The sequence below is a fragment of the Leopardus geoffroyi genome, chromosome C1 (genome assembly GCF_018350155.1).
Source record: "Leopardus geoffroyi isolate Oge1 chromosome C1, O.geoffroyi_Oge1_pat1.0, whole genome shotgun sequence".
Classification (NCBI taxonomy): Eukaryota; Metazoa; Chordata; class Mammalia; order Carnivora; family Felidae; genus Leopardus; species Leopardus geoffroyi.
The window spans coordinates 148,980,605-149,000,150 of NC_059328.1; the positions used below are offsets into that span (position 1 = coordinate 148,980,605).

The 19,546-nt window shown below is 36.3% G+C and overlaps 1 protein-coding gene across 5 annotated transcripts in view; it reads right to left on the reverse strand.

Annotated features, from left to right (window-relative positions):
- Positions 1-1,025: 1,025 nt before the first annotated feature.
- Positions 1,026-19,546, reverse strand: part of WDSUB1 (WD repeat, sterile alpha motif and U-box domain containing 1) — a 51,661-nt gene continuing 33,140 nt past the window's right edge. For all 5 annotated transcript variants that reach the window (XM_045479944.1, XM_045479945.1, XM_045479942.1 and 2 more), the window contains one exon: positions 1,026-1,426. In XM_045479944.1, coding sequence (XP_045335900.1) covers positions 1,269-1,426 — 158 coding nt within the window. In that variant the 3' untranslated portion in view covers positions 1,026-1,268. The remainder of the gene's footprint in view (positions 1,427-19,546) is intronic.

The following is a 19,546-nucleotide window of genomic DNA, read 5'->3' on the forward strand; positions in this document are numbered from 1 at the left end:
TTACAAAGCAGTTAAAAGATAATTGGGAGATTTTTGTGGTAGCTAAGCTTTCCACGAAAGTCTGTAAACATGTAGCATATTAGCTGTAAATTTATAAAATATAGGAAAAGAATATATACATAATTACATCACTCTTCCCCTCTCATTTCTGAGTTTTTGAATTTTAGAACAGCTAAAATGAGGGTTTTGGGGGCAAACACAGAATCTTGGTTCCTGCCTTGGTTCCAGTTGAGTTCTGACCAGCCTTCCCACTAATGGCTTTCATTCTGGGAAACAACTTACAAAAGGTATGTGAAGTCAATACCACCCCAGCTTTGTGAACTGGAAGTTTTCTTCTTGTGAACGCTTATCAGGATGTTGTATTAAATATCAACGTATTGGGGTGCCTGGGTGGCTCAGTCGGTTAAGCGTCCGACTTCGGCTCAGGTCACGATCTCACGGTCCGTGAGTTCGAGCCCCGCGTCGGGCTCTGGGCTGATGGCTCAGAGCCTGGAGCCTGCTTCCGATTCTGTGTCTCCCTCTCTCTCTGCCCCTCCCCCGTTCATGCTCTGTCTCTCTCTGTCTCAAAAATAAATAAAAACGTTAAAAAAAAAAAATTAAAAAAAAAAATATCAACGTATTGTGTAAAAATGTATAGTTACCTTAGCTTAGGATATATGAGAACTTTAAGGATTCTGAACTTTAAAAAGGAGGCCAATTTAGTACTTTATTTCAACAAAGTCAACTTGACATATTCATGATAATCGATTCCATCTAACTTGTACACAGGTTTGGACTGCAGGGAAAAATCACTGCCACCTTGCAAATTTAGAATCCAATAAAACTGCTCATTAAACATGTCCAGGTGATTTTCCCAGTTTAGTCATAAACCTAGTTATTTTGCTACAAATTCTCTCTAGAAGGATTCCAAAGAGTTATCAAATTAATGGCTATTAACTAGGATCTTAATGTTATATTCTAGATTATTCTGATGTTTGGTTTTAATGAGAATATGACCTACATCTAGCAAGAATCAATTTTGTGTATTGCAATTTTAAGTCAAAGTAAAACTTTATTTCTCCACAGATTAAGATATCTTTCACATACAAAAAAGGCTTTTATAGTAGGAAAGGAGGTCAGACATGTTATTTTGTCCATATAATTCAAAGAATAAGTTTTTACAGGTAAGTAAATTCACTTTTCTCCTGTTTTGCTTTAATATCTGATTAGTATTTACCTTGAAATCATTCAAATGAGATCACTGAAAAATATATACAATATAAACTATTTTATTTTTGATGTGTCTCCAGCCATCGGCTAATGGCCATTTTCAGAGTCCTGTTTGGTGTAAGTACCACTGAAGGAAGAACAAGATTTGTCATGGGACTTGTACGTTTCTTTTTGCTGATCCAATTTTCCATTGCTTCCTTTTCATATGAATAGCCGTCTAAAAAAAAAAAAACAACAACACAAATTATTTGCAATTTCGGGAGGCTGGGATTTACTAAAATGAGTTGGGTATACCAGCTCCACTGCCAAGGCCATCACTGTGATTTAAGTGGGAGTCTTGTATCACTACTCCTAAAATACTTCTGCCACAACACCCTAAATATTCCTTATAAGATGCATTGAGATTGTATAAATTACCTTGAATAGTGTCAATATTTTACGGATAATTTTGAACACAAAAAGTATTAAAGAAAAAGAGACCCTGTCCAAAATTCAGATATGGCAGAAAGGAAGAAAGGAAAAGAGCCAGGGAAAGGTGAGTGGTGGTGATGATAAATGGCTTCATTAGAGCTGTTAGCGATGTGTGAAAATTAATATGGCTAAAGAGAAGAGCCTTAGGAGTAACTCAGCAAAACTCTGACATACTGAAAACTCAGGGAACCAGATACCAAGAGATTATAAAACTCACCCCACTAAGGACTTGACAGTAAAGGGATTTGTGATTTAAAAAAAAAAAAATTCCACTGGCTACTCCATGTGCTTAATACCACATCTGTGCAAAATTCTTTATATGTATAGCAAAGGTAAAGCTTTGTTTTTATATATGTATATACTTTTAGCTCTTTCACAAAACCTTCCTTCCTAATTACATTTACACATTTATTTGCTTTAATTGATGATGCGTACAACAGTTTCAAACTAACAGTGCCAATATATTGCTAACATAAGACTGAAAGAAATTGCAGATTTCTTTCTGGCTCTTTGTGTCACCAAAAATAGATCCAGTAGGGCTTCTAACTGAAATACTGTGAAAATCACTGGGGTAAAAAAAAATTCTTCCATTTCATTATGTCACCACTTTGACATACAACTATGTTCATTTGCTTCCCTCTTTATCCTCTCACTTTAAAAAAAAATTTTTTTTTTAACATTTATTTATTTTTGGGACAGAGAGAGACAGAGCATGAATGGAGGAGGGGCAGAGAGAGAGGGAGACACAGAATCGAAAGCAGGCTCCAGGCTCTGAGCCATCCGCCCAGAGCCTGACGCGGGGCTCGAACTCAGGGACCGCGAGATCGTGACCTGAGCCGAAGTCGGACGCTCAACCGACTGAGCCACCCAGGCACCCCTCCTCTCACTTTTTAGATTGGTTTGTCTTTCATGATTTATCTCTGTAAAACACTTAAGTGAATTCCAAGTACAAACTATAAAAGAAGGTGCATTCGGAGGAGTCTAATCAGTCTCTGTTCAACACCTGTTCCCTGCCTTCCCATACAGGGAACTATGTACACTTCTGTTTATCCTTTTGTTTTTTGAAAATAGAAGCAACTGTATGTGTACACACAATACATTCTTACATGAGAGCTAGCCTACTGTACTTTGTACCTGCTTCGTTTTCACTTAACTGTAACTTGCTTTTTTATTCCTCCCCTCCCCCCACAGTAGTCCACTGTATGGATGGACTGTATGGAGGCATTGATGGGCATCTCGGTTGTTTCCAACCTTTGCCTTGTACAAATAGTGCTGCGATGGACAGTCTTGTTTTTGGAGAGATTCCAGAAGTAGGACTGCTGCATTACAGGGTATACGTAATTTTGCTAGATATTCACTAGATAAGAGTATATATAATTTCGCTAGCAACATTAATAAGAATGCTTTTTCCCCCCAAGAGCTTCATCAAAAGAATAGGTTGTCAAATGGGATTTTTACCAGTCTCTCACGAACACTGCTATAGGATGTCAGGTAGCTTTATTTTGAGGGAGCTAGAATTTTTTTTTTTTTTTTTTTTTTTTTTTTTACATTTAAGAGCCATTTGCTTTTCTTTGTCCTGTGAACTGTTAATATTTTTGGTTTTGGCCCATTTTTCCACCGAGTTGACCTTTACTTACGAAGATTTTTTCCTTTTTAATCATTAAGATACAATTGACATATTATTTTCAGATGCACAACAATTCTTCACTATATTGTGAAATGATCACTATAGGTCTCATAAACATCCATCATGATGTATAATTACAATTTTTTCCTTTTTCTTGTGATGGGAGACTTTTAAGATTTCTGTTACGGTTAAAGGGGAGAGGAAGGTACAGGCTTCCAGTTAAGGAATGAATAAGTCATGGGGATGAAAGGTACAGCACAGGGAATACAGTATATATTATATATGGTATAGCATTCATTATGCTATACTTACCACAAATGTATATAATATATATATACTATACATTTTGTATAGTATATACATTATATAATATATATGTAACATTATATATTATATATACATTATGTTTAATATATATTATATACATTTGTGGTAAGCAGAGTATAATGAATGCATACAGTTGTTGAAATCACTATGCCTCACAAACTGTCAGGTAGACTTCAATTTTTAAAAATCTTAGCAAGTTTCTAATATACAATACAGTATTATTAACTATAGTCATCATGCTGTACATTATATCCCTAGGACTGCTCATGTTATAACTGGAAGTTTGTGTCTTTTGACTACCTTCACATTTCAGTGGTTGTCAGAGATCGGGGGTAGGGGGCCAATTTGTTCTCCATATCCATGAATTCAGCGTTTTGTCTTAGATTCTACATGTAAGTGAGATCAATGGGTCTCTTTCTCTGAGTTATTTTACTTAGCACAATGCCCTCAAGGTCTATCCATGATGGCACAAATGTCAGGATTCTTTTTTTTTTTTTTATGGCTGAGTTACATTCCGTTGTGTACCTATATATTTTCTTCATACATTCATCCACTGGTGGACACTTGGGTTATTATGTCTTAGCTATTCTAAATATTGGCAATGAATGTGGAGGTACAGACATCTTTTCAAGTTAGTGACTTGCTTCCTTTGAATAAATACCCAGAAGGGGATTGCTGGATCATAAGGTAGTTCTATTTTTAATTTTGGCGGGGGGGGGGGGGGATCTCCATATTTTTCATAGTGATTGCACCAACTTACATTCCAACAAAACAGTGCATAAGAGTTCCCTTTTCTCCACATCCTCACCAACACTACATTTTTTATTTTTATTTTATTTATTTTTTGTATTCTGCCTCCCTTGAGAGAATGTGGACCCATAGTTACTGTATTCTCTATCCCTTGGTCTCTTTTTGGTGTTTTTATTCATTTATTTATTTAAATATGAAATTTATTGTCAAGTTGGTTTCCAGTGCTCATCCCAACAGATGCCCTCCTCAATGCCCATCACCCACTTTTCCCTCCCTTCCACCCCCCATCAACCCTCAGTTTATTCTCAGTTTTTAAGAGTCTCTTATGGTTTGCCTCCCTCCCTCTTTTTTTTCCCCCTTCCCCACCCCCATGGTGTTAAGTTTCTCAGGATCCACATAAGAGTGAAAACATATGGTATCTGTCTTTCTCTGTATGACTTATTTCACTTAGCATAATACTCTCCAGTTCCATCCACATTGCTACAAAAGGCCATATTTCATTCTTTCTCATTGCCAAGTAGTATTCCATTGTGTATATAAACCATAATTTCTTTATCCATTCATCAGCTGATGGACATTTAGGCTCTTTCCGTAATTTGGCTATTGTTGAAAGTGCTGCTATAAACATTGGGGTACAAGTGCCCCTATGCATCATCTCCTGTATCCCTTGGGTAAATTCCTAGCAGTGCTATTGCTGGGTCATAGGGTAGATCTATTTTTAATTTTTTGAGGAACCTCCACACTTTTCCAGAGTGGCTGCACCAGTTTGCATTCCCACCAACAGTGCAAGAGGGTTCCCGTTTCTCCACATCCTCTCCAGCATCTATAGTCTCCTGATTTGTTCATTTTGGCCACTCTGACTGGCGTGAGGTGATAGCTCAGTGTGGTTTTGATTTGTATTTCCCTGATGTGGAGTGACGTTGAGCATCTTTTCATGTTCCTGTTGGCCATCCAGATGTCTTCTTTAGAGAAGTCTCTGTTCATGTTTTCTGCCCATTTCTTCACTGGATTATTTGTTTTTCGGGTGTGGAGTTTGGTGAGTTCTTACAGATTTTGGGTACCAAACCCTTGGTCTGATACGTCATTTGCAAATATCTTTTCCCATTCTGCCGGTTGCCTTTTAGTGTTGTTGATTGTTTCCTTTGTAATGCAGAAGCTTTTTATCTTCATGAAGTCCCAATAGTTCATTTTTGCTTTTAATTCCCTTGCCTTTGGAGATGTGTCAAGTAAGAAATAGCTGCGGCTGAGGTCAGAGAGGTTTTTTCCTGCTTTCTCCTCTCGGGTTTTGATGGTTTCCTGTCTCATATTCAGGTCCTTCATCCATTTTGAGTTTATTTTTGTGAATGGTGTAAGAAAGTGGTCTAATTTCATTCTTCTGCATGTTGCTGTCCAGTTCTCCCAGCACCATTTGTTAAAGAGACTTTTTTTCCATTGGATATTCTTTCCTGCTTTGTCAAAGATTAGTTGGCCACACTTCTGTGGGTCCAATTCTGGAGTCTATTCTATTCCATTGGTCTACGTGTCTGTTTTTGTGCCAATACCATGCTGTCTTGATGATTACAGCTTTGTAGCAGAGGCTGAAGTCTGGGATTGTGGTGCCTCCCGCTTCGGTCGTCTTCAATATTACTCGGGAAACATCACAATCCCAGACTTTTTTTTTTTTTTTTAAATAAGCATTTCTAACAGGTGTGAGGTGACTGCTCATTGTGGTTTTGTAATTCCCTGATGATTAGTAACGCTGAGCACCTTTTCATGTACTTGCTGACCCTCTGTAGGTCATCTTTGGAAAAATGTACATTTAGATCCTCTGCTCATCTTTTATTCATTTTTTGCTATTGAGTTATAGGAGTTCTTTATATATTTTGGATATTAATCTTTATCAGATATGTGATTTGTAAGTATTTTCCCTCATTTTGTAGGCTGCCTTTTCACTTTGCTGATGGTTTCTTTTGCTGTGCAGAAGCTTTTCAGTAGCTTTTCAGTTTGATGTAGTCCCACTTATTTTTGCTTTTGTTCCCTTTGCTTTCAGTGTAGAATCAAAAAAAAAAAAAAAAAAAAATCATTGCCAAGCCAGATATCAAGGAGCTTACCACCTATGTTTCTTCTGAGAGTTTTTTGGCTTCATGTCTTACGCTGTCTTTAATCCATTTGGAGTTGATTTTGTATATGGTGTAAGGTCCCATTTCATTCTATTTGCACACAGCTCATGTTTTCCTAGCACCAATTATTGAAGAAACCATCCTTTCCCCATTGTATATTCCTGGCTCCTTAGTTGTAGATTAATGATCATATATGTGTGGGTTTATTTCTGGGCTCTCTATTCTATGTCTGTTTTTATGCCAACACCATACTGTTTTGATGCTATATATATCTTTGTAATATAGTCTGAAATCAGGAAATGTGATGCCTCCAGCTTTTTCATTAAGATTTCTTTGGCTATTCAAGGTCTTCTGTGCTTCCACACAAATTTTAGGATTGTTTGCTCTATTTTTGTGAAAAATGCCATTGGAATTTTGATAGAGATTACACTGAATCTATAGATTGCTTTGGGTAGTATAGACATTTTAACAATATTCTTTCAATCCATGCCTTTCCATTTCTTCATGTATTCTTCACTTTCTTTTCTCAATATAATTTTCGGTCTATAGATTTTTTACCTCCTTGGTTAAATTTATTCCTAGGTATCTTTTTTATTCAGTTGTAAATGGAAGTATTAATTTCTCTGACAGCTTGTTACTAGTGTACAGAAATGCAACAAATTTCCGTGTATTAATTTTGTATCCTAATACTTTAATTTGTTGATTAGTTCTAACAGTGTTTTTGTGGAATCTTTACACTTTTCCATGTATAAAAACATGTCATCTGCAGAGATCATTTTACTTCTTCCTTTCCAATTTGGATGTCTTTTCTTTGTGCTTTGCTTCACCTAACTGCTCTAGCTATGACTTCCAGTACTATGTTGAATAAAAGTAATGAGACTAGGCTCTCTTATTCCCAATCTTAGTGGAAAAGATTTCAACTTTTCACTGCTGACATTGATACTAGCTGTGGGCTTGTCCTATATGGCCTTTATTATGTTGAAGTACATTCCCTCTATACCCATTTTGTTGAGTGCTTTTATCATAAATGAATGTTGGATTTTGTCAAAGGCTTTTTCTGCATCGAGATAGGATTTTTATTCTTCATTTTTGTCAATGTGATATATGATGGTGATTTACAGAGGTTGAACCATTCTTGCATCCTTGGACTAAATCCCACTTGATCATGGTGTGTAACCCTTTTAATGTATTGAATTTGATTTGCTAAAATTGAGGAATTTTACATCTATGTTCATCAGGGATATTGGTCTGTAATTTTCTTGTAATGTCCTTGTCTGGTTTTGCTATTGGGGTAATGCTGCCCTTATAAAATGAGTCTGGAAGTGCTCCCTCCTTTTCTAGTTTTTGAAAGTTTGAGAAGGATTGGTATTCCATGAATATTTTTTGTACCTTTGGAATATTGGCACTTCATCAGTTTTTCAGAGATTTCTCTTGGATTTTGAATCCAGGTTAGGAAATGTCTCTATTTCCAGATTATCAAGGAATTTATCTGCATTTTCTTCTGGGACTTGTTTATCTCTAATCCATTTGAAATTTACATGTACAGTATAAGAGATGAAGCCAGTTTTACCCTTTTCCATATGGTTATTATGTTGTAAGAATACCACTTGTTAAAAGTATTTATTACCACTGACTTAACATACGCCATTTTTATCATTCACTAAATGATTTCCAAATGCACTTGTATCAATTCCTCAATTGAAAAAAAAAAGTATTTCCATTCTGTTTATTCATGTGCCAATCTCGTACTGTGTTATATAGAGGCTTAAAACATGTTTTAATATTTGATAGGACTAAGCGATACTGTTTTATTTTCTAGGTTATTTGTTGTGTGGTCCTTCCAATGGAATCTATCATCATCATCTGTATCACTAGGAAAAAAATCTAATAGTGGCATCTTGCTGACATTGTATCTTCAAATTAGTGGGGTATGCTTTCCATTTGTTCCAAGTTTACTTTGTAGGGATATGTTACAATCGTCTTCATGTTGATCTGGTACATTGTCCTCTGTTATTTTTTTTTATTGAAATTGACACACAATGTTACATTAGTCTCAGCTGTACAACATACTGATAAGTCTGTATATTGTGCTATGCTCACAAGTGTAGCTACCATTGGTCACCATACAATGGTATTACAATACTCTTGGCTATATTCCCTATACCGTACCTTATATCCCCCTTATTCCAGAAGTGGAAGCCTGTATCCCTGTTCCCCTTCACCAATTTTGCCCATTCCCCTACCCCCCTCCATTCTGGCAATCATGAGTTTATTCCATGTATTTATGGATCTGTTTCTGCTTTTTATTATTATTTCTTTTTAGATTCCACATACAACTGAAATCATATGATATTTGTCTTTCTTTGACTTCACTTAGCATAATATCCTCTCAGTCCCATGTTGTGTCAATGTTATGCCTTTTAACTGCTTTTTGTTTACATATATTTACACACAAGTGAAAGGCTATTGATTCCTCTTTAACTTGGTAAATGCTGATTAGACTTATTAAGCTATTGTCGCTAAGCTCCAAATTCATGCACAATACTGGGGATTCAGCATGCTGGAGCCAGGATAATGCAAACCACATTTCTGCTTTTATCAGTTGACTCCTTGTTAGATCTTGCATAGGAATCTTCTAGAGGAAGACAAAAACAGAGTGAAATCTCCTATCAGTGTTGTGCCTGGCCATGGCCCTTCATCTGGCAGGGGTAGTTGGTTATACTCTCCACATTTTTTTGCTTGCTTCTTTGTAGGTGTATGCCCAAATTTGTCCTATCCTACCCCTTTAGAGGCACCAGTTGGGTAGTACCCCTTCTTTAAAGGCCTGAACTCTGGTTCTGAGAGACCTATGTGAGGTTCTGATAATCTCAACTTGCTTGTGTTCCCCAGAGTCCTAGAGATGGTACATGCTTTCTGTAGATACTGTTACTGCCTTTTTGAGATATAATTTACACACCACAAAATCCACCCTTTTTTAGTATACAATTTAATGGTTCTTGGTGGTGATGATTGCTTAACTTTGAATTATACTAACTTCGAAACATTTTCATCACTCAGAAAAATCCTGTACCCCTTAGCATTCACTCTCCCCTCCCTTGGCAACCACTCATCTACTTTCTGTCTCTGTAGATTTGCCTATTTTGGACATTTTCTATAAATAGGATCATACAATATGTAGTCTTTGGTTTCTGGCTTCTTTCACTTAGCATGTTTCCAAGGTTCATCCATGTAGCATGTAGAAGTATTTGTCCTTCTAGCTGATCAGTATTTCATTGTATGGGCATATCACATTTTATTCATTTATTCAGCGATGGGACATTTGGGTTATTTCCATGTTTTGGCTATATCAATGTTTTGGCATATCAATAAGGCTGTGAGTATTCACATAAACTTTGTGTATGAATGTTTTCAATTCTCTCAGATGTAGATCTACAATTGCTAGACATGGTGACTGTGTTTAGCTTTTTGAGGAAGTGCCGGTTTTCAACAACAGCTGTACCATTTTACATTTCCATCAGCAATATTTCTGCACATGCTTCCAACACATGTTAGGTTCTAGTTTTTGCCGTAGGTGTCAAGTGGTATCTAAATGTGGTTTTGATTTTCATTTCCATGATGATATTGGACATCTAATACTTATTGACCGCTTGTAGATCTCTTATGAAGAAAGGTCTATTCAAATCCTTTGCCTATTTTTTAATTGGATTATTTGTTTTATTGTTGAATTGTAGGAATAGTTTGACAGGAAAACGTATTCAATTTTTATTTATAAAAATCTGAGTATAATGGGGGTACCTGGGTGGCTCAGCTGTTTAAGCATCTGACTCTTGGTCTCCACTCAGGTCTTTATCTCAGGGTTGTGAGTTCAAGCCTGAACTCCATGCTGGGCATGAAGGGTTGTGAGTTCAAGCCTGAACTCCATGCTGGGCATGAAGCCGACTTAAAAACAAAACGAAAAAAAATTGAGTATAATGAACCTCAATCTTATGTAGTACCATCACGCTGGCCTATTACTGATAAATGATGTGCATGTTAATATTATTACTATGTGGAACATTATGAGTTCATTAACAGCTAATTCATGTGTCACGAGGCTACATAAATCTGATAATAGAATGTTTTTGACCTTCCAGATGAAAGAGGCCCACTTTTGCTATTAATTTCTTAGTTATGTTCCATTGTGGAGAGATAATGCTGTTTGTGTTACTTCTGGTAGTGATAGTGTTCAGTGCTTAAATATGGTTAATATTTATGAATGTCCCATATCTGTTTTAAAAAGTGTACTTTCTATTTTGAACATTCAGGGTTTGATACACAGATCTATTTTCAACTGAGAGATACGATCAAGCCTATTACTGTGCTTTTTCCGCACACTGTAGTTTCTACTTTAAGAAAGTTGTTGCTGTTTGAGACTGCATAATGGTTATCTTCACTGAGAGCTTTGATCTTCAATATCACATGGTATCTTTGTGTGTCTTAAAAATTTGTTTTTTGGTCTGAGGTCTATGTTTGCAGACAAGTATGTAACCCTTCTTTACTTTTACTTGCAACTGTGTCATTTTTGCCTATCCTTTTATTTCTACCCTCTCTGAATCCTTGCTTTTAGGTTGGATTATGCTTTGTTAGCTAATGTCAAATCTTTTTTCTCTTTAGGGAGGAGTTAAATCCACTGGTAGAATTACTGAGCAATAAATTGGTAATACTTATCATTCTTTTTATATATCACATAAATAAACTTTCACTATAGGAGCTAGTTTTACCAATTTTAATGCTTAGGGAGGTTTGTATTTTTGATCTTTTGGTTACCTTTACACTAATATCTTTTTTTTTTTTTTAATGTTTATTTATTTTTGAGAGAGAGAGAGAACTCACGCACAGGCCAGGGAGGGACAGAGAAAGTAGGAGACACAGAATCCAAAGCAGGCTCTGAGCTGTCAGCACAGAGCCCCCTGTGGGGCTCAAACCCATGGACCGTGAGATCATGACCTGAGACGAAGTCAGACACTCAACCGACTGAGCCATCCAGGTACCCCTACACTAATATCTTTTAAAAAGAGACCAAGTTGGGGCGCCTGGGTGGCGCAGTCGGTTAAGCGTCCGACTTCAGCCAGGTCACGATCTCGCGGTCCGTGAGTTCCAGCCCCACGTCGGGCTCTGGGCTGATGGCTCAGAGCCTGGAGCCTGTTTCCGATTCTGTGTCTCCCTCTCTCTCTGCCCCTCCCCCGTTCACGCTCTGTCTCTCTCTGTCCCAAAAATAAACGTTGAAAAAAAAATTTTTTTTTAAAGAGACCAAGAATACTATTAGCATCCACTGGTTCTTTATAGTAAGTAGTACTCAAAACTTCAAATACGTTTTCCATCAGTTAATAATCAGTGAGCATATTCAATTTTTCATATTCTCTACTCTCCACTTTTAATATATATTTTATCTGCACTGTTAGAAAATGTTATCACACGGTGTTTTGTCACCTTTAATTGAATTTTCTTAGGTGAATAATTTTTCCTTGCCTGCTTGGGTGGTAGTGTGTAACATGTCAAATCATTCAGTCTATGGAGGTACAGGCTTCCTACTGTAACTAAGTCAGTTACACTGGCCATAGTTTACTCTAAAGTTCAATATCAGCTTTTCATGGTTATTCTAATGAATCACTATTTTATAATACCAAGAGTTTTCTACTGGTAACAAATACTTGATAAATAGGAAAATCAGGAATTTGGGTTGGATCTATAGCATTGCTAATAAGGTTTCAGACTGTTCTGAAGTTCATCCCAGAGCAGAGGGATTATTAGAGCTACAAAGCAAAGGCCACATCCCCACCCACACATATACATAGAGCCTTTCGTGCATAAATGAAAAGTCACTGAAGCATTATTATAACTAAAAATATTTGCAGCTTATAATTTGTATTAATGACACTCCTGGTTTCTTTGAAAAATTCATGCATGAAGTTTACTACAATTAGAGTCAGCTTATTTGAAATCAAACATGTTGCCAGGGGGACAAATGACAATATTTAAAAGAATATATGTACATATTCAATATTAACTAAGTTTGCTTATTTTTACTACTTTTTAAAACTGACTTAAATTTTAAAACCTTCAATAAAATATTTTTTGTCCAAATGGTACCATTTGACTTTTGCTATAAATTAGGATATCAAGTTGACAAACCAAGAACTGTACCAGCTAGTTCTAAGAGGTAAGCAATATTTAATAAGTTCCACTCACAAAACTTTATTTAATAATTTAATATACTCAGATGAAGAGGTTCTGGTAAAATACCAAAGTAACAATACCTTTTTAAGATTTGTTTCTTAGACTTCTATTTCTTGCTACATTATACTTAGAAATGTGACAAAAAGGAACCATCTTTTTACATGTATAGCTGACTTCCAAGTTCAAGTGAAAAATATTAGCTAACTGGCCTGGGCTTTGAATTTATATTGTCTTTGTCCAAGAAAAAAGCTTGCTCTGTCCCCTGTTGCTCTCCAACACCTCTCTGGAGCTAAATGCCCTCTTCCTGCCCTGAAATTCCGCAGGTAATACTTGACTGAATACTCAGACAACAAAGAACAGAATTAGGATCCCACAAACATCAGAAAGTGAAAACAGATACAAGCTCTGAATATTTCTAAGGAATGAACCTAAGAAACAATATCTTCTGAAGTATTTAATACTCACACAGCTAATTGTGTATAATTACTGTTCAAAAGCATTGTCAGGAATACCTGACTAGTGTAATGTTTTCATTTCTACTACCCACTCCATCCCCAAATTAAGTTTGATTTTAGGTTTCTGTAATTCTAATAATAATGTCAATTAGATTTTCTTTTGTTTAATACAATGATTCTAAAATTCATCAGGAGGTCTGAATGGGCAAAAATTGGGCAAGCCAATTTTTAAAAAGAATGAAAGATGAGCATAATTAAAGTATGGCAGTACCTATCAATATTAAGATTTTTATCCAATAGTAACATTTAAATAAGTGTACCTGTATATACTACATGACTAAGGATTTTTTCTACAGAATTACTTGGAAAACTTTATGGCACAGTCATGCCATGAAATACATCCTGTAGTTGAGAATGAGGTAGTTCTGAATATACTAACATGAAATACTCTCTGATATATTAAGTAAATGAAAGCAATTTTTTAAAAGATTGTATCATATTGCTTTGTCACAGGATGAAATTATAAATAGAAAAAGATCTGGATGGATATATCAAAGCCTCCACATTTTCAAAATATATATTTCTCTATTGCTTTTCACCAATCACATGCTGCTTTAAAAAAAATTTTTTTTTAACATTTATTTATTTTTGAGACAGAGAGAGACAGAGCATGAACGGGGGAGGGGCAGAGAGTGAGGGAGACACAGAATCGGAAGCAGGCTCTGAACCATCAGCCCAGAGCCTGACGCGGGGCTCGAACTCACGGACCGCGAGATCGTGACCTGAGCCGAAGTCGGACATTTAACCGACTGAGCCACCCAGGCGCCCCTGCATGCTGCTTTTTAAAAATATTCTGTAAGAATGCTTCTGAGGCAGTTAGTTTAACAGATAAGGTATAGAGGCCTTCTGAAACATCAAGGGAAAAACACCAAAAAGGATGTGATTAATTCAGGAAAGAAGGGGGAAACGAGCTAGAAGAAAGCAGAATCAAGTGGAAATATGTTGGCAGGAATTAGCCCAAATTTATCAATCACAATATAAAGCCATCAGTTCAATTCCACTAAAGATGAAGACTGAGATTTTAATTCAACTTCAACTATATGTATGTTTTTGTATGTTTTCCACAGGGAACACCTCTAAAAGTAACACAGGAAGACTAAAAATAAATGAATGGCAACTCTCCCTGGATAATGCTAATTGAAAAAACCTAATCCCCAAATGTTATTTACTATATGATTCCATTCATAAGGTACTTTTGAAACGACAAAGTTTAGAAATGGAGAATAGAGGGGCGCCTGGTTGGCTCAGTCAATTAAGTGTCCAACTTCAGCTCTGGTCATGATCTCATGGTTCGTGGGTTCAAGCCCCATGTCGGGCTCTGTACTGACAGCTCAGAGTCTGGAGCCTGCTTCAGATTCTGTGTTTCCCTCTCTCTCTCTCTCTGCCCCTCCCCAACTCGTGTTCTGTCTCTCAAAAATAAATGTTTAAAAAATTTCTTTGAAAGAAATGGAGAACAGAATGAGGAGAGAGCAGGCAGGTGATGGATATAGTTAGAAAAAGACAAAAGAAGGTGTGTAGGCTTGGAGCTGTTCTGTCTTGACTGGTGGCTGATGCTCAAACTTCCAAAAGGGACAAACTTATAGAACTTAATACACATTACATGGAGCTGGGGAAATCTAAATAAGCTTGGTAGATTGCATCAGTGTTCATATCCTACTTGTGATATATCATTTTGCAAAATGTTGGCACTGGGGTAACTGGACCAAGTGTACAGACCTGTCATTTTTTAGAACTGCATGTGGAAGACACAGGCAATACCAAATAGAAGTAAGGCTATGGAGGAACTATAATTCTTATACACTGCTGGAGGGGGTAAAGCTGTTTCAACCACTCTGGATAATAACCTGTGCATATCTACTCTATGGAATATACCCAATAATAATGCATATGTGTGTTCACCAAAAAACATGAATAAAGATTCATGGCAGGTAACAATGACAGAATGGATAATTTATAGTATATTGACACATAAAAGTTAACAAATTACTGCTTTGTACAACAACATGGATAAATCAAACAATGCTTCAGAAGCTTAAGAACTCCAGAAAGACCTACTTTATAATTCAATTTAGGTAAAGTTACATCAAGATGTACACTACGTTTATTTTAAAAGTAGATTGAAAGAAAAATACTATGCAACTATAAACAAAAAGAGAATCAAGATTAAAACAAATGAGATACAATTCAACAAAAAATATATTAAATGATGCCAACAAGTATATTTTAAGGTAACAGAAAATTCAAACCTCCAAGAAGAGAGAATACTCAGAAATCTAATTTGATGAAATTATGTATTAAAAGCTAGATTTGGAATTATAATTAAAAGAAACTTTCCTATAATAAAGCAAGAAAACTCCAGTATCTCTTAAGAACACAGATACAACAACGCTGGAAATATTAGCATGTCAAATCCAGCAATAAGTGAAGAAGATAATTCAAACCCTAAAGATTCCAAAAGAAAGTTCTAAGAAATCAATTCAGCAAAGCTGCAGGATACAAAAATCAACATATAAAAATCAGCTGTGGTTCCACACACTGACCATAAAGAATCCAAAAATGAAATTAAGAAAATTCTATTTACAAATAGCATCAAAAAGAATTAAATACTTAGTCATAAACTTAAAGAGGTGAAAGACTTGTATGCTGAAAACTATAGAACATTGCTGTAAGAAATTAAACAAAAAAGGCATCCTGTGCTCATGGACTAGAAGACAGTGGTTAAAATTCCCATACTACCTAAAGAAATTACAGAGTCCATGTGATCCCCATTGCAATCCCTCTCAAAATCCCAAAGACATTTTGTGTATGAATTGCAATAGATCCTAAAGAGCCAGAAAAATCCTGAAGAAAAAAAGGTTGGAAGACTCACATTTCTTGATTTCAAAAGTTACTATATACAAAGCTACAGTAATCAAAACAGTATGGTACTGGCATAAAGACAGCTATGTAGACCAATAGAATATAAGAGAAGCAAACCCCCACATAGTCAAGTGTTTTCAACAAGGGTGCCAAGACCATTCTTTAACAAATGGGGTTGGTAAAGTGAGTATCTGCATACAAAAGGATAAGTAGACCATATACAAAAGATAATAAAACTCAGGGGAATGCTTCAAGACATTGGATTTGGTAATGATTTCCCAAATACAACGCCAAAAACACATGCAGTAAAAGAAAAAATAAACTGGACTTCATCAAAATTAAGAACTTTTGTGTATCAAAGGGCCCTATAACAAAGTGAAAAGGCAACCTGTGGAATGGGAGATACATTTCTAAATCATATCTGATAAGGGATTGATATCCAGAATACATAAATCACTCCTATAACTAAACTACAAAAACAGATTGAAAAATGGCAAAGGACTTAAATAGACATTTCTCCAAAGAAGACATATAAACTGGTCAATATACATAAGAAGGTCAGCATCCTAATCACTAGAGAAATGTAAATCAAAACCGCAATGAGATACCACCTCACACCCATCGGGATGGCTATTATAAAACAATACAAACATCAGAAAATAACAAGTCCTGGTAAGGATGTAGAAAACTTGGAACCCTTGTGCACTGCTGGTGAGAATGTAAAATAGTGCCGCCCTGTGGAGATGGTATGGTGGTTCCTCAAAAAATTAAATATAGAATTACTATATGACCTAACAATTCCACTTCTTGGTATATACCCAAAAGAACTAAAGGCAGGGACTTGAGCAGATATTTGTACACTCATGTTCACAGTGGCATTATTCACAATAGCCAAAAGGGAGTAACAACCCAAATGTCCATGGCTGGGTGTATATACCAAATATGGTATATCCACACAATGAAATATTTTTCAGCTTTAAAAAGGAAAGCAATTGGGACACATGCTACAGTATGCATGAACCCCGAAGACATTATACTAAGTAAAATAAGTCAACACAAAAGGACAAATATTCCATGATTCTACTTCTATGAGGTATCCAGAATAGTCAAATTCAATACCACTGAATTGTACACTCAAAAATTGTTAAAATGGTTTTATATATATATCACAATAAAAAAAAAAATCAATGAATCTAATTGTGTTAAGTAGAATATGACTCACAAATATGTCCACATCCTAATTGGAACCTATGACTGTGTTACGTTAACATGGCAAAAGAGAACTAAGTTGCAAAGGAATTAAGGTCACTAATAAGCTGATTTGAAGACAGGAAATTATCGTATCACATGAGTTCTTAAAAGCCAAAGAGGAAGGTAGGAAGGTGGGTCAAAGAGATGCACTGTGATACAAGAAAGATGCTGTCACTAGGTTTGAAGATGGAAAAAGGCCCCAAGCCAAGAAATGAAACAGTCCAAGAGGCCAGTGTATTAGTTTCCTATTGCCTCTAGAACAAAATACTACAAACTTAGTGGCTTAACACAATTTGTTATCTTACAGTTCTGCAAATCAGAAATATGACATCAGTTTCACTGGGTTGAAATCAAGGTGTCAGCAGGGTGGCATTCTCTCCAAAGGCTCCAGGGGACAGAAAATCTCTTCCCTTGTCTTTATTAGCTTCTGGAGGCTGCCTAAATTCCTTAGCTCATTGTCTGGTATCAGATAATAACCTCTATCCTGTTGTCACATCTCCTTCTCTGCCCAACTCTTCTGCTTCCCTCTTTCACTTATAAGGATCCTTGTGATTACACTGGGTCTACCCAGATAATACAGGAGACGCTTCCATCTCAAGATCCTTAATCACATCTACAAAACCCTTTTGGCCTTGTAACATTCATAGGCTCTGGGGATCTAGGACATGGACATTCTGCCTACCACAGCTGAAAACAGCCTTCAGCTTATAGCCAGCAAAAACATACAGGCCTCAGTCCTAAAATCGCAGGGTACTGAATTCTACCAACAACCTAAATGAGTAAGAAATGGATTCTTCCCTAGAGCCACCAGCAAGGAACAGAACATGCCAATACCTTGACTTTAGCCTGTGAGAATGTACTGGGCCTCTGACCTACAGAAATGTTGTTCTAAGCCACTAATTTTGTGATGATTTGATATGGCAGCAACAGGAAACGAATACAGTAATCAATCATAATACAGGATAAAGGAGAAAAACCATCTTATTTCAGTGGATAAACATTTTAAATATTCTCAGCAATTAGAGATAGAAGAAAACTTCTCTAACTTGATAGAAGGCAGCTTACATCATACTTAATGGTGAAAGATTGAATGCTCCCCACCCCCCCCGCCCAAGAGCAGATTAAGGTATGACTATCTACTCTTACCACTTCTGTTCAACATTGCACTGCAAATCCTAGCCAGTGTAACAAGAAACAGGAAAAGGGGTGGGGACAGAGGGAGGCATACAAATTGGAAATACAAATCCCTACTTGCAGATGATATGATCACGTATGAAGAAAATCTATGAAAGAGCTATTATTACCAATAAACTAAGCAAGGTCACAGAATACAAAGTCAGTCTACCAAATCAACTGTGGAATACCAAGCAATGAAGAATTGGGAATTGAAAATTTTTAAAAACTACTTTTTTAAAAGTTTATTTACCTTTGATAGAGAGAGAGAGGGTGTGCATGTGCACATGCATGGGAGAGGAGCAGAGAGAGGGAGAGAGAGAATCCCAGGCAGGCTCCTCACTGTCAGTGCAGAGCCCAACATGGGCTACCCTTATGAACTGTGAGATCATGACCTGAGTGAAAATCAAGAGTCAGATGCTTAATTGACTGAGCCACTGAAGCACCCCACAACTAGTATTTATAGTGTCATAAAAATAGTAAATACCTATGGACAGTATTAGCAAAGTATGGGCAAAACCTATAGACTGAAATATAAAGACCTAAATAAATGGAGAGCTGTGATATTCATGAGTTGGAAATGTCGATTCTGAATTGCTCTATAGATTAAACACCATTCTCATCAAATTCCTGGCAAGCTTTTATACAAATTCCTGGCAACCTACAAAACATTGTGGAAAGAAGTAAAGACGACACAAATAAATGGAAAGGCATCCTGTATTCATGGATTGGAAGAGTTAATGTTGTTAAAATTCCATACTACCCAAAGTCATCTATAGATGCCACACAACCTCCATCAAAATCCCAATGACACTTTTTACAGAAATAGAAAAAAAATCCATACTAAAATTCACATGGAATCCCAAAGGACTCTAAAGCGCTAAAACGATCCTGAGAAAGAACAAAGCCAGAGGCCTCACACTTGCTGATTTCAAAACATATTACAAAGTTATAGTAATCAAAATAGTATGGTACTGACTATACTAAGACAAACATATAGACCAATGGAATGAAATAACGAGAAATAAATCCTCACATATGTGGTCAAA